Below are 14,920 nucleotides of genomic sequence, written 5' to 3'. Positions count from 1 at the left end.
GAGAAAGTAATATTATGATATTTTATTTAAGTATAATTTTTTTATTTGATAAGTTTGGACTTCAATTTTACTCCAAAAGAGTACAGATTTGATTTGGAAAAGGGCGCATTTTACACGTTGAGAAAATGTTCATGGACCATTAAACTTTTTAATGTAATCATTTATTTCAAAAAAAAAAAGAAATGGTGGTATCTGATAATATATGATCTACTTTCTATATTATCAAATATTCGGTCATATCTCCTTCTATTGATATCCCATATTTTTCACATTATTTAGTAAATATTCTTTGTATATTTTTATTTATGTGATTGTATATTTTTATCTATTTAATCCTACTAGAATATTTTTATCTTTTTTTTAGACAAAGACGAGTTGTATAAATAACCTTGTAACTTTTAATTGATGTACCATACAAAATATAATTTTGAACTTCTTCGACAACTTGTTGATCCTCCAAGAAAACATTAAGAGATACGAAAACAAATTATTGTTCTTAAAAATCTGCTATGATGCTAAGTAGATTTTTTTTTTTTTTTGGGAAAAAGTGGATAAACCACATTCATTAAAAAGAAGAAAAACGATACAAAACACAACTAGGTGTTTTTAAAAACATCCTCTAAATGTGGAAATAACCACAAAACACCACTAGGTGCTAAGTAGAATTTTGAGCAAAAAACAATGAGGAGAAAGTAATATTATTTTTGCCTCCCCATGGACTATAACTAGAATTTTTTTTCCCCTCCTTTTCCAAGTCTTCAAATATATGGTCACAATTTACTTATATATATATATATATATATATATATATATATATATATATATATATATATATATATATATATATGAGAAAAGGTATTTTGCGTACGTTCGTAGACGTCCTTAGGTGGTAATAGAATCATTATGTTTTATATATATTGTAGATATTAGTAGAAATATGATTCAACGGTTGTGATTTGTTTAGTTATTGTGCAAACAATTGATTAAACGATTAAAATTAAAACTGTGCATCTCACTTTTCACTGTGCACTATTTATAAACACAGTGAATCGAAAGCACAGTAACAACTGTTTATCTATAATTAAAAAACAGTTAGATCTCAATCCAATTGTCCAAATCAACAATGTTTTTAAAATAACTCAAATTTTCTACTCTTGCAGAAGGGCTAAAACCAACTACCTTATGTACAAACATATATAAAAAAGAATCCAACTACCATAAGAGGACTAACTAATTAGTTAGGAATGTGGGAAGAAGATAGTTTAATTGGGAAAAGCAACTGGCGCTATTATATGACCTCGAATCACTCGATGCTACCAAGGAATCTCGTGCTCCCTCTTAGAGTGAACTAACCAAAGATGCCTCCTTGAGGACTGAACTGTTTCAAATCCTTAATCAGGAAGAGATCTATTGGAAGCAAAGGACTAGGGTGACTTGGCTCAAGGAAGGAGATGAGAATACTAGCTACTTCCATTCCATTGCTTATGGACGTAAGAACAGAAACTTTATCCCCTGGATTCTTCAAGACAACAACAGGGTGGATGACTCTATGCAGATAGGAAACGCCTTCACATCTTTTTATCATAACCTCTGTGGTACTATCCAAGACTTTCGAATTAGGATTTATTGGCTTACTCCACTCGGGCCAAAAAGCACGTCATGATCTTTCATCTCTTGATGCCCCTTTCTCTCATGAAGAAATTCGAAAGGCGGTTTTTGACATGAAAGCTGACAAATCTCCTAGACCGGATGGCATCCCTATCTTTTTCTTTCAAAAATATTGGGACATCGTCAAATTAGACATCTTTAAGCTTTGTGATGACTTTTACTGTGGTAGAGCTAATCTTGAAAGGATCAATTGGGCTAACATTACCATTATCCCAAAGAGCCAAGCCCCAGAAGATCTCTCGCATTATCGCCTGATTAGTTTGATCAATTCTTCCCTCAAGATTGTCTCTAAGATTTTAGCGAACAGACTAAGACTCAAAATTGACTCGTTGGTTGATTCATCTCAATCATCGTTTATCAAATATTGGTGTATCATTAATAACATTGTTTCTGCTCAAGAACTTATCTATTACATGCAAAAAAATCACCTTCCGGGGTTGATGCTCAAAGTTGACTTTGCCAAAGCCTTTGATATGGTAGATTGGAGTTTCATGTCTGAGCTTTTAAAAGTAAGGGGTTTCATCGATAAATGGAATGGTTGGATAAACTCTATTTTCATCACCTCCAAGGCGAAATTTCTTATAAATCGTGTCCAAAGGGGGTTATGTCCGATATAGCAGGGGACTCATACAACGGTTCCCGCTCTCCCCTCTTCTTTTTGTCCTCCTAGTTGACGTTCTCAGCACCATGTTTAACAATGCACTTAACTCTGGAAACTTGCATGGTGTGCCACTTAGAGACACTTGAGTTAAAATGTGCCACTTGCAATATGCTGACGACCTTCTCATTCTAACAACTGGAGGAGGAGATAACCTTCGTATCATCAAACTCATTCTCTATATTTTTGAAGGTTTATTGGGCCTTAAAGTTAACTCAGAAAAAACTTGTTTATTTGTTGCCCAAAGAAACCTTGAGCCCGATATTTCACTTTCTAGAACAGTTCACCGCAGAGCTGGCTCCCTTCCGATCACTTATCTTGATATACCTATCTCGGGGGGATGACCACGTAAACAAGATTGGGACATCCTTATCAGCAAAATTGGTTCTAGACTTACTTCTTGGAAGTCCATATTACTATCCTTGGGTGGTCGACTCACTTTGGTGAACTCGGTTCTAACTGCTATTCCCACCTACTGGATGTCAATCTTTAAACTTCCAGTTTGAGTGATAAAGAACATTGACAAAATTAGAAGAGATTTCTTGTGGTCGGGACCAGATACATAGCATAGCAGAATCAGACTGGTTAGCTGGGCAAGATTATGCAGATCAACTAAGCAAGGTGGATGGGGAATTTTGAACCTACAAACTTTTAACAGTGCTCTCCTTGGAAAATAGTGGTGGAAGATCCATTCCGGAAGCCATTGGTGTGGAAAAGATAGCATTCGCGAAAATTATTTCAAAAGGATTCCCATATGGAACTTACACCACAAGCAATGTAGACAAAAATTCTTTTTTCTGGAATGAAATCCTGCACACTCTACCAGCATTCAGAAAAAATTTATTCTCAATTGTCAAAAACGGGGCCTCCACTTTTTTGGTTAGATAATTGGGTAGAGGGTCGTGCACTTGCTGACATTTGGCCTCAATTCTTCCTCTTAACTCAGGACAAGGAAGAAGCAATTGAAGATTTTATTCGCAGAGGGCCCGACCTTGCCTTAGATGTTTTCCCTACAACGAGCAACTTACTAAACTATTTCCGCTCTCAGCCCTCTTCAGGGATTGATGAGCGGCGTTGGAAACTAACTACAAATGGAAGGTTTTCAGTTAAAACTTTCTATAACTTCTTGAATGATGGGGGTATTCATTGACACAAGACCAATGTCATCCTTAAAGACGGTGCCCGAAAAAGATTAATCTCTTCAACTGGCTGTTATGTATCCTTATCGGATCCAGCCAATATCTTCTCGGATTCAACTTATCCCGCAGGTTGCTGGACACGTGACTGAAGAAGGTGAGCTGGTTAATTAATGCTTTTTTTTTATTTATATTATACCAAATCATTCTTTCTTTTTTTTTATCCCTATTGAATTACGGACGATGGGATAGAAGCGGTGGAAGAGGTATCAACGGTGGAGAAGAATCCCAGGAAAAATAGAGGAAAGAGGGAACAGGATGCATTCTGGAAGGATTTCGTCTTCACGGACTGGAGAAAGATAAAAGGGGAAGAAGAGGAACCAGGGGCATCATCAAAGAAGTAGGAGAGGAAGAGGCCCGACTCGTCGAGGAGGGAAGAGGCCGGCGATCTCGTCGGAGTTCTGGTTATTGTTCTGTAATATCTTGTTTCTTGATACCTTGCTGTTAATAATCCAGTTTAGAGAGGAACTCTACCAATTTTCTAGTTGAATGGGCAGGGTTATCTTGTTGTTTGCCCAGAACTTGATTTGATCTCTGCTTGAATGCTTTTCTTTGCAATGGATTGAGCTAAATCGGCTCTTAGACGGTGTTGCTGTTATAGATTTTGTTTCTTAATTAGAAGATCATTACAATGGCTAGCTTGGAGTAATAAAATCTTGACTTTAGACAACCTAGCCTGGCGTAGATGTAATGTTTTGCCTACGCCTACTTATGTGATGTGCCAAGCGGATGTGGAGACAGCTGAGGATCTCCTGATCCACTGCCCTATGGCTTCCCACATCTGGACCTTCTTTGGTAAAATTTTAGGGACCCGTTGCACTCCTAGGTCTCTTCTTGATCTTTGGGGTGATTGGAGATGGTCTTTTCCAAAATCTTTGCTTTCTGTCTGGGATTTGCTTGTGAGGGCTATTAATTAGAACATTTGGCTTGAAAGAAATGCTCGCATATTCACTGCTAATTGTCATTCGACTGTTGCTTTGATTTTAAAGATTGAGCATATGGTACTTTTGTGGGTTTCTGCAGCTTCAGAATCTAAGAGGGTGAAACTTGAGGAACTGATGGCAAAGATTAAGAGAAGTCTGGAGTTTCTTTCTTCCAGAGACACGAGGCCAGAGGCCCCATTGGAGCGCCCCCTCCTCCAGGCGAGATCTAGTCTTCTGGTTGTTGTACCCCTATTGGATCTTCCTTTCCTCTAGGGTTGGTTGTCGTCTTTTCTCCTCTGTGTCGCCTCTGTTGTTTTGTCTTTTGTCTCCGCTCCTTGTGGTTGTGTTTCCCTTCCTGTACTTGTTCCTTTTGTTACTTTTATTTAATTAATGTAATTCATCCACTTTTTTAAAAATAATAAATAAATAAATAAAATAAAATAAAATAATTGATTGTTTCAAAGAGCTCACCCAAAACCCTCTAAAAATTGTTCTTCTTTTCTGCATTTTAATAAATCCAATCCAAAACACACAATAATGGACTCTTCTCAGAATCACAGGATACACAATTAGTTTTTTATATAGATTTACTATTATTTTTTTACATAAAAATTGGAGCAACCACAACTTTAACAAACTTACATAAAGCTCTCCACAAATTTTGTGCAATTTAAATATACAAATAAAGTGATCGTTTATAACTTGGACAAGGAACCACTGGCTGCAAGACTAGCAAGCTCCCTCCTCAGAATTTTTCCTGATGGTGTTTTCGGTATGGCATCTATAAATGCTACCTTTCGTATCTTCTTATATGGTGCCACCTGCAGTCACAATCAAACCTTAATTCTTAATATGGAATTCACAGAGTCACCTACATGATTAAAAAAAAAAATACACCATTGAAATTGAATCAGCTACTCTTAGTCGATAAATTTAAATGAAATTTAAGTTTCAAAGCTACATTCCTATCTATTATAAGATTAGTTTCTAATATGACTGACTACTTCAAGAACACATTTTTAGTTGAGGTTACAAGAAAATATAATTAAAACTTGATTAGGATAAAAAAAAAAAAAATGTCACCTGTTTGGCTACAAACTCTATAATATCGTCCACATTAATGTTGCTTCCTGGCCGTCTCACCACAAATGCCATTGGTATCTGACCGGCCACTGCATGTGGGTACCTACATTATAAATGCCGTAAATTTTGACATCGGCTTGATTTCATATCTCTAAATAATAATATAGACAATTAACAACGGGCGACAATATTGATAAAATCTTAACATCTTTGTAGTACCATCTATGAAGTAAAATATCTCAAAATACTTACGGAACCACCGCAGCTTCAACGATGTCGGGTAGGATATGCAGTATCTGTTCTAGCTCCACGGGTGCAACCTATTGTGACATTCAAATCAGCTTGAGCATTCATCTTTTTTAATTGAGAGCACGTATGTTAATGCATATCTACCTGGTAAGCCTTGTATTTAATCATCTCTTTCAGACGATCGACAATATAGAGGAACCCATCTTCATCAAAGTAACAAATATCACCTGTCTTTAACCATCCTTCAGAGTCAAAGGCAAGGGTGTTGGCCTCAGAATCACCAACATAACCTGTTAATATTAAAGTTATTAAACAAAATTTCAAGTGAATCAGGTTAAATTTTGACAGAATGTATTGGAAGCAAGGCCGAAAACCATTCAATAATTAAAGCTTAGCGAAAGAAAAAGGAAAAAAGAAAACCACATAAAAAAATAGTGTATTTAGTTCACAATTCAAAATTCAATCATACTAATAACACTAAGCAAAAACTCAAAAGTTCGAACTGCAAAAATCTTGACAATTTTTAGTTATTTAATTATAACTTGCTCTAGAAACCTGGAAATGACGAAATTCTTAATTCATTGGAAATCAGACACAGTTTATCAACAATATTTGATTTGCGCCATATACACAAACACCTCCAAATTTCAATCATAATTAGCTAACACTATAAGCATGTTACTATGTTAGTCAGAGTATGTGGTGTACATACCGATCATGACAGCAGGTCCCCGAACATATAACTCGCCTTGTTGGCCAACTGACAAGGCTTGGCAAGTACCAAGGTCCATGATCTTAGCCTCAATTTTGTCATTCAGTTTACCAACTGATCCCAAGCGACAGCATTCTTCTGGCCCTATCATCGCTGATATGAGTCCAGCCTCTGTAGATCCATAACCCTGAGGATTATTTTAGACACTTTAAGTCGACACTAACATAGTTTCAAAAAGATTTTATTGGCTTTCATTGCTTTGCGAAAAATGTTCAAACGAATGATATTATATATATCCGGTGGACTGAGGTCATATCCTTAATAATCTAATCTTGTATAGTTAGTTTGCCTTGAGTTTCTTTTTATTTATTTTTTTTTTTTGAAAAAGTGGATAAACCACAAGCATTAAGGGGGCGTTTGGTTCAGTGTAACTGTAAATACAGTGGATTTCTAGTTACAATGTAATTGAAAATTCATGGATTTTATAATACAGTACAGTCAAATCTAGTGTTTGGTTAGATGTATTGTAGATGCTGTATTATAGGATTTTGTATTTGATAAGAGATATTTATAAATTTGAAATTAGAAATTTTTTTACATTATAAATATTTTAATGATTTTAAGTATCGTATTAATTAATTTAACTATTAATTTTATTATTAAATTAGTTACTAAATTTATTAGTATATTTATTTATTTATTTTATTATATTTATAATTTTTAAATTTATTTTTTAACCCAATAAAAAAAATATTTTGAACTTTTCATATATTTTTAGCATGTTATTAATGATTTTAATTATCGCATTGATCATTTTAACTCTTAATTTTATTATTAAATTAATTATCAAAGCAATTATTAAATTTATTATTAAATTTTATAATTTTTCACTCCACAAAAATATCCATAAATGTTTAATTATATTTGTTTTTCTTTAATTGGTCACATATAGGTCACAAGTTATGCATTTGAAGAAATTCAAAGATAAGGGATTTGGTTTTACGCCCAATTTGGCCGTAAAACCAAATCCCTCATTGGATGTAATATGAGTTACATTGGTTTTTGAAATCATGTGAACCAAACACAGGATTTCAGAAAACCCAGTAACTCAAGTTACATGTAACTCAAAAACCCTCCAAACAAACACTACCTAAGAGTAAACAGGAGTACAATCCAGAGACACAGCAAAAACAAAAGCACACTACCCCACCGGGTAGAAAAAGCAGAGAAGACACAAAGAAAAAAAGAAACCACCAGGGGTGGTCACAACAACAACAAACCAGACCAAAAGCATACCCTAGAGGAGGAGTCCTCTAGGGAGAACCTCATCTAGCCCAAACTAAACCGCGCCAGGGTTCGGTAGGCCCTCAGGGGGACGCTCGGAGATGAAATGCCTATATATAAAAAAATGACCTATATATAATATTAAGGAGACGAAATCTCACAAATTCATGCAAAAATGGAAGATTTCGAAGAGGAACACATATAAAAGAAAAGAAAAAAAAATCCCAATTTAAAACCTTTGCACAAGTAAAGCAATATCCATTTGTTGCGATCAACACAAGACTGGTAGACTGGTTAAATTTAGACTAATTTCAATTAGCATGTTATGGTCCTTCAGTCCTTGTTGTTTTTTTTTAAATAAAAATATTCAATTTTTTATATTTAATTATTTTTATTTAAAAAGAATTGAGAAAATCACTTTAGATTTTTTTAACATAAAAAAATTTTGAACACCACCAAAACTGCTTGATTGAATCAATAATTAGTGACACTAAAAATAAATAAATTTTTGTTGAAGAATTAACTCCCAAATAATATTGCAGCAAACACTCACACACAACAAATATTGGTGTTTATGTCTCTTTTTCAAAAAGTAAAAACTTTTAAGAACATCCTTTATGTTGCACCAATTCTTATTGTTGGCAATAGTTCTAAGTTGATTGTTAGCGGGGAAAAAAATGATACTAACAATTAGTTCTAAATTGATTGTTAGCAGGAAAAAAAAAATGATACTAATAACAATCAACTTAGAACTATTGTATATATATAAATAATTGAATGCGATTTATTTATTAAAAAAATAAAAAATAATACTAACATTAATCAAAACAAGAAAGCAATTTAAAGAAAAAGAAAATTATGTAAAAATATATTAAATATAAACTTAATTTTTATTTTATAATTAGACGCAAAACTCCGAAGCTGAAATTTATAATTAGAGCGACTTAAAGCTATTATTATTAATAATAAAAATGCCACACATTAATGGTAGTGGTTTATTTAAAAAAAAAAAATCATTTTACCTGAGATAGTTCCACATTCGGGAACAACGCGTTAAATCTCTTGGCGACCTCGGGGGCCAGTGGGGCGCCGCCGCAGATAACCCGCCGGAGCGGCGAGGATTTGAGCCTCATCGCCTCATCAGACTGCGTTAGCGCTATTACGAGCGGCGGCACCGCCAACATCTGGCTGATCTTATACTTGGCAGCCAAAGAGATGGTGAGGGACATCGGCCCAGGGCTCGGCACCACCACCACCACCGTCTCCTGCCTCATTATGTTATTCATCACCATGAAGAACCCCATAGAATGGAACATCGGCCCTAATAGGAGTGTCGTGTCCTTCTCCGATGGCCGGATCGCACGCGTGCCCGCTATCACTGCGATGATGTTACGGTGTGAGACCGCCGCGGCTTTCGTTCTCCCGGTGGTTCCCGACGAGAAGAGTATCGCCGCAGGATCCGATTGCCAGATCTCGATCGGATCCGATGAATAGGAGCTGTGGCCAGATTCGAGGAAAGATCGGAAGAGGGGGGAGTCGATGAGGATGGGGGTGACGTGGTTGGGGAGCTTGGAGGAAGATGATGACGTGGCGAAGAAGTGGGTGGGGCTGGAGATGTCGATCAGGCGGGAGAGCTCCGATGGAGTGGCGGCGGGGTTGGCAGGAGTGATGATAGCGCCGAGGGAGAGGAGAGAGAGGTAGAGGATGGGGATCTCGAGGCAGGATGGGGAGAGGATGAATGCCACGTGGCCTTTGGAGATGCCGAGATTAGAGTGGAGAGAGGAAGCAAGAGAGTGGATCTGGGAAACGAGATCGGGATACGAGAGGGAATCGCCAGTGGAAGCGTTTATGAAGGCAAGGTGAGAAGGGAAACGATCAGGGAATAAGGAAACGAGGTAGGATGTGAAGGAGAGGGGTTGGGAAACGGGTGGGAGAGGGACTGGGGAACGAAGGCTGTGAAAGGTTTTGGTGGCCGGAGAGTAGCCGGAGCGGGGGTTGATGAACGGTGGAGAATGGGCCATCGGGGTTGAAGACGAGAGCAGGGATGTGGATGAGAAAGTGGGATGTATCTGTTATATTCCTCTGGATTGTAGTAATAATGCACCAACTTCCGCACCAGCGCCAACGTGTCATCACTTAAAATAAGTGCAATGGCCGAGGATGAGGACGTGTGGTAATTTTTCCACACGCATATGCTTGAAAGTTGGTACTTGTCACCTTGTTTAAAAAATATATATATAATAGTATTAACTGGTATAATTTTTATTATTTATTATTTATTTATTTTTTGGTATTAATTGATAAATGACCAAATGTTCCATAATTGCTTGAATGACTCATTTATTAAGTTAAATGAGTGATTTATTTTATATTTTTAATTTAATTTTTAAACAAATTCAATAAACAAGTTTTGAGCTTGAACACTCGTGGCTCACTAAGATTTGTGAACAGTTATATTAATATTTTATCTATATTATAAATATAATTTTAATTAAATAATTATAGCTATATTAGTGTAATTAAATCCTAGCTCTACATTTTCTTAACAACTCCAGTATGAGATTGATAAATGAAGTTTGAACTAAACTTAGCTCAAGTTCGAGTTCAATTAAAAGAGTATCAAGCTGAGTTTAAACATAGCAAAGCTCGGTTAAGTTTAGCTAGATTACATCCCTACTTCTAACATTGAAAGTTACATAGTAAATCCTTAATTTTTAACTAATTTCAATAGAAAAAAAGTTTTTTTTTAATATATAAATAATCTTTTATTAAAATTAAGAAGTTACAATAAGAACAATATAGAGAAGCTACAACAACAATAGGAAAAGAAAAAATAAAAACAACAAACAAAAGATTAACAACTCACTAAGAATAGGCAACAAACAATAAAAACATTAAAATCACTGACAAAAATAAATAAATAAATAAAATAAGAAACAAAACAACTATATTACTGTAGCTCTCTGTGGACGTCTATGCACGTCCACAGAGAACCTTTTCTCATATATATATATATATATATTCTGGAAAGAAAGTTCACAAGAGCATGGACTAAGAACAGACCGAGTAAGCACCTCCCTAACCGACTAGCTAACCGCTTGTCAACCATTATGATTGCCCAACATCTCATGTTGCCCGAGAAACTCTAAGCTATTCTTAATCGCGGCAGCTGAGTCTAATTTAACCTTCTTAGAATCAGAAGTTATATAAAACCAAGTCAAGAACACTAAACACATACATAACATATAGTACGGCAGAAAGTATTAACTACATTTTTTTGCTCTCTCTTGAGAAGCAATCAGAAACCTAGCAATGGCTGGGCAAAAAATTTTAAAATATAGTATTTATTTTATTGCATTCAAGCGTAGAATAGATACCTAGTCCATTATTTTACATTCTTAGGGGCGTTTGGTTCCCAGGCTTGGAATGGGAATGAAGCTTGAATGGGTTTAATACTTTGTTTGGATGTGCAGGCATGAGAGTGAAGGAGGCATAAGGGAGGAGTAAAAGCTCCGTAATCATAACGCCCCCAAAATTGAGAGGATTATGCATTCCTGGCTGATACCTAATGATAAAATGACACTTTTGCCTTGCATTAACATTTCCATGAGAGCAAACTCTGTTTCCCATCTCCCTTCCTCTCTCCTTCATCTTTCCATTTTCTCTTCTCCTCCGCTTTCGGCGAGCTCCGGCAGCGGTGAAGGCCTCGTCTGCATCCATCCTCTAAAGGTACTTTGCCTTACCCTCCTTTTTTCCTTCTTCTTGGCTTGTACGTCTCTGTGCCGATCCACGCGCCGACGGGAACCGAGCGTTGATGAGGAACACTGGCTCGAGCTCTCTGATCGGTGCTGTATTTTTTTCTCAGAACGGATTGGTTTTTGTCAGTTATTTCTGATCTGTGTTGTGGCGGTGAAGCGAGCTTGGATGTGGACGCATGCCGATCCGGTGGTGGAGGACCTCCTTGAGGTTGGATTTGGGTGCTCAATTGAGATTGTGATTTTTCACCATTTTTAGAGGATTTAGGTTTTTTTTCCCTTGGAGCTTCAGTCGGTTAGAGATTTGGATTGGTTTTTTTTGGCACCAAGTTATGGTTTTATGTTAATTTTTGTTAAACAGATTGGATTTTGGATCTATTTATTTTTGTGAAAATGAAGACGAAATCTTTCGTTGTGATGTGGCTATTAGCAAGTGTGAAATATATAGCAAATTAATGTCATTTTTTCCAGCTATATTAAGTTCATAAAGAAAGAATTGCGTAAAAACATTATTTATTATACCATTTTTGTAATTTAATTTATCTTTTTATTTTTAACGTTCAATTGTTCATGTTAAAGCATAAAAAAATTTAAAATATAAAAATTTATAATTAGCAATTTAATTTTTATGAAAAGTTCTCATTTTTAATTAACGATAATTAATAACTAATTAATGATTCCAATGAGCTATTAAAATTAAATATTTATTTATAATAATTAACTAATTTTAATATTTCAATATTTAAAAAAATTATCACTTAAAAAACTAATTATTATATGTATAATAATATTTATTTGCAGAAGGGTTAAAAGGTCATTTTATCATTTTTTTTTTTCATTACCAATACACTACCCTCCCAATCCTTCACAACAAAACATAGTTCTCATTCCCATTATTTGTCCAATCCCCTCATTAACATTACTTTTCCACTCCTCTCCATTCCATTCTTTGCAACCAAACACGCCCTTAGTTACAAGTTCGAAACTTTCAAATGGTTAACATATTAATCATTGAGAGATCCGGACAACTGCATACCATCCATCTGGAGATTCATGAGTTGTCGGTAACTAGGGGTGTCAAGCAGACCGTCTTGGCCGGGCCCGCTGACGAGTTTAGGGTCGTGCTTGGCCCAAGCTGCAGTGCTACTGATCTGCGTGCTCGGGGCAGGCGCAGCCCAAACCCCGGGCACGTCTTTGGAGCTAGGGGTTCTGACCCTCGGCCGGTTCGAGACCAACATGGCTCGGCACGCTAAATGTAAGTTTTTTAAAATTTTTTTTTTTTTTGGTATATTTTTTGTTTTTTTAGTAATAAGGCTTTTAGTTCTATATTTTTGAATTTTAGGATATTTTTTTATATTTTTTAGCAATTTTAGGGTATTTTTTATATTTTTGGAGTTTAAAATAAAAAATAAAAATATAATATAACTGGGCCGAGCCACGTGCTGGGCCGACCTTGGTGGTTGGCGGGCCGTGCCGGCCCGGCACGATTTCTAAACGGGTTGTGCCGGCCCGAGCACGCATAATGCATGGGCCGTTGTGGGCCCGGGCCGGGCCGGCCCGTTTGACACCCCTATCGGTAACTATAACCACTGCAACAACAACAACCCAAGAAGTTTTAAATAAATGAACCATTTCAAATATATATATATATATACACAGACCTTTTTCTCAAAAAGAAGATGAAGAAAAAGAAATTGCAGGACCCACTAGGCGACACTTCACTTTTGTGATGATCCATGTTTTGAAAACCGGACCGGACCGGCCGGTCGGACCGGAAAAACCGGGAACTGGCCCATAGCCCGGTCCGGTTTTAGAATTAATGTTGACCGAATTTTGAGCCAGGTCAAAGCAGAGCTAAACCCGGTGAACCGTCGGTCGGGATCAAAAGCCGGATGGAACCCGGTTTTTCAATTTTTTTATTTTGTTTTTGTTTTTTTGTTTTTTTGTTTTTTTGTTTTTGTTTTTAAGAAAGGACTTAGGGGCATGAATTGGCTCTTTTTTCTTGATTTCATAATACTCTTTGAATCTTGATTTGTCGAAAATATTATTTGGATTTTTGGAACTTTGGAGTTTAGAGGTATGAGAAAATAAAAAAAAAACTTGTAAATTGTTTAAGAGGTATAGATCATTTAGGACTTATTTTATTTTATACTTTTATTTTAATGGTAATGATGATCAAATATGAGAATTAAATTAATCATACTTAGTTCTAGTTTTGTTTTGAATTTTTTTTGTTCATGCCTTGTCTCATCCTCACATAATTAGTAATTTAATTAGTTGTTTAATTTATGTAGTTATCATCATCCATTTATGATTAATAGATTAAGAAATAAAAGGTTTAGGGAATTATATTTGTTGCTTTATCTAGATTAATTATTTGAATCTTCAATCATTTTGATAAAATCATAATGATATTAAAATAAATATTTAAGATAATTATGATTAAAAATATAATAAAGTTTGTTATTATATGTATATATATTATATATATATATATAATATTTAAGATAATTATTTATTTATGACGTCATCCGGTCCGACCAAAACGGGTCATCCGGTCGAACCGACTGACCCGTGATCCAAATATGAGACCGGTTCGCTATCCGGTCCGGTTTTAAAAACATTGGTGATGATAATACTGCCATCATGTCAGAGGAACAGATATGACCTTTGAATGGAAATAGAATTGGCTAGCTACGTACTGCACCTACCGTCCATGAGAGAACAGCATTACATTCCAAATTGTTTCCATTACTTGGAATGTTGAAAAAAAATGAAAAAGTTATCATATATTCATTCATGATGCTGTTTATATAGGAAAAAAAAAATTTAATTTGAATAAAATTCAATCATTATTTTTAATCAGATAAAAATTAAATTTGAGTTTAAATAAAATTTGATGGATAATAATTAATGTTTAGATATAAAAAATTTTAGGGCTTATCCATACTTGGGAAAAAATTAAAAAAAATAAGAAGAAAAAATATATTAAATCTAAGTTTCAAATAAAAATTTGATTGGATAATGATAAAAAATAATAATAATAATAATAAATAAATAAATAACAAAATATAAAATATATAAAAAGAGGGATGTGCACCGGATAAGGATTAAATTATTTAATATTTTTTTAAAATCCAAATCAAAATCCAAGATGCAAGTTCAAAGTACAAGACATAAATTTCAAACAAATCAACAAATGAGCTCAACAAAGGCTAAAGCGTTGAGAAGTTCACAAGTTGCAAAAAAGTTTCACAAGCATGAAAGCCGAAACTTATGAAAATCAAATCACAAATCAAAGAATGCAAATTCAAATGTCCAAGTTTTAAGTTTAAAATAAATAGCTCAACAGCCTCAAGGTTACCCTAATGAAAGTCCTGAACCACAATCCC

The 14,920-nt window shown here is 35.1% G+C and overlaps 1 protein-coding gene across 1 annotated transcript; it reads right to left on the bottom strand.

Moving 5' to 3' along the window:
• Window positions 1-5,069: 5,069 nt before the first annotated feature.
• Window positions 5,070-9,871, bottom strand: LOC120261471 (4-coumarate--CoA ligase-like 7). Its single transcript, XM_039269382.1, has 6 exons — window positions 8,796-9,871; window positions 6,490-6,676; window positions 5,922-6,067; window positions 5,781-5,848; window positions 5,529-5,631; window positions 5,070-5,266 (listed from the first exon to the last, which is right to left on the bottom strand). The coding sequence occupies exons 1-6, from the start codon at window positions 9,792-9,794 to the stop codon at window positions 5,141-5,143; spliced, it is 1,629 nt and encodes a 542-aa protein (XP_039125316.1). The 5' UTR covers window positions 9,795-9,871; the 3' UTR covers window positions 5,070-5,140.
• Window positions 9,872-14,920: the final 5,049 nt, after the last annotated feature.

Source organism: Dioscorea cayenensis, chromosome 5, assembly GCF_009730915.1.
Source record: "Dioscorea cayenensis subsp. rotundata cultivar TDr96_F1 chromosome 5, TDr96_F1_v2_PseudoChromosome.rev07_lg8_w22 25.fasta, whole genome shotgun sequence".
Lineage (NCBI taxonomy): Eukaryota > Viridiplantae > Streptophyta > Magnoliopsida > Dioscoreales > Dioscoreaceae > Dioscorea > Dioscorea cayenensis.
Note: the sequence above shows the minus strand (reverse complement) of the source record. Positions and strands in the feature narration are given on the sequence as shown.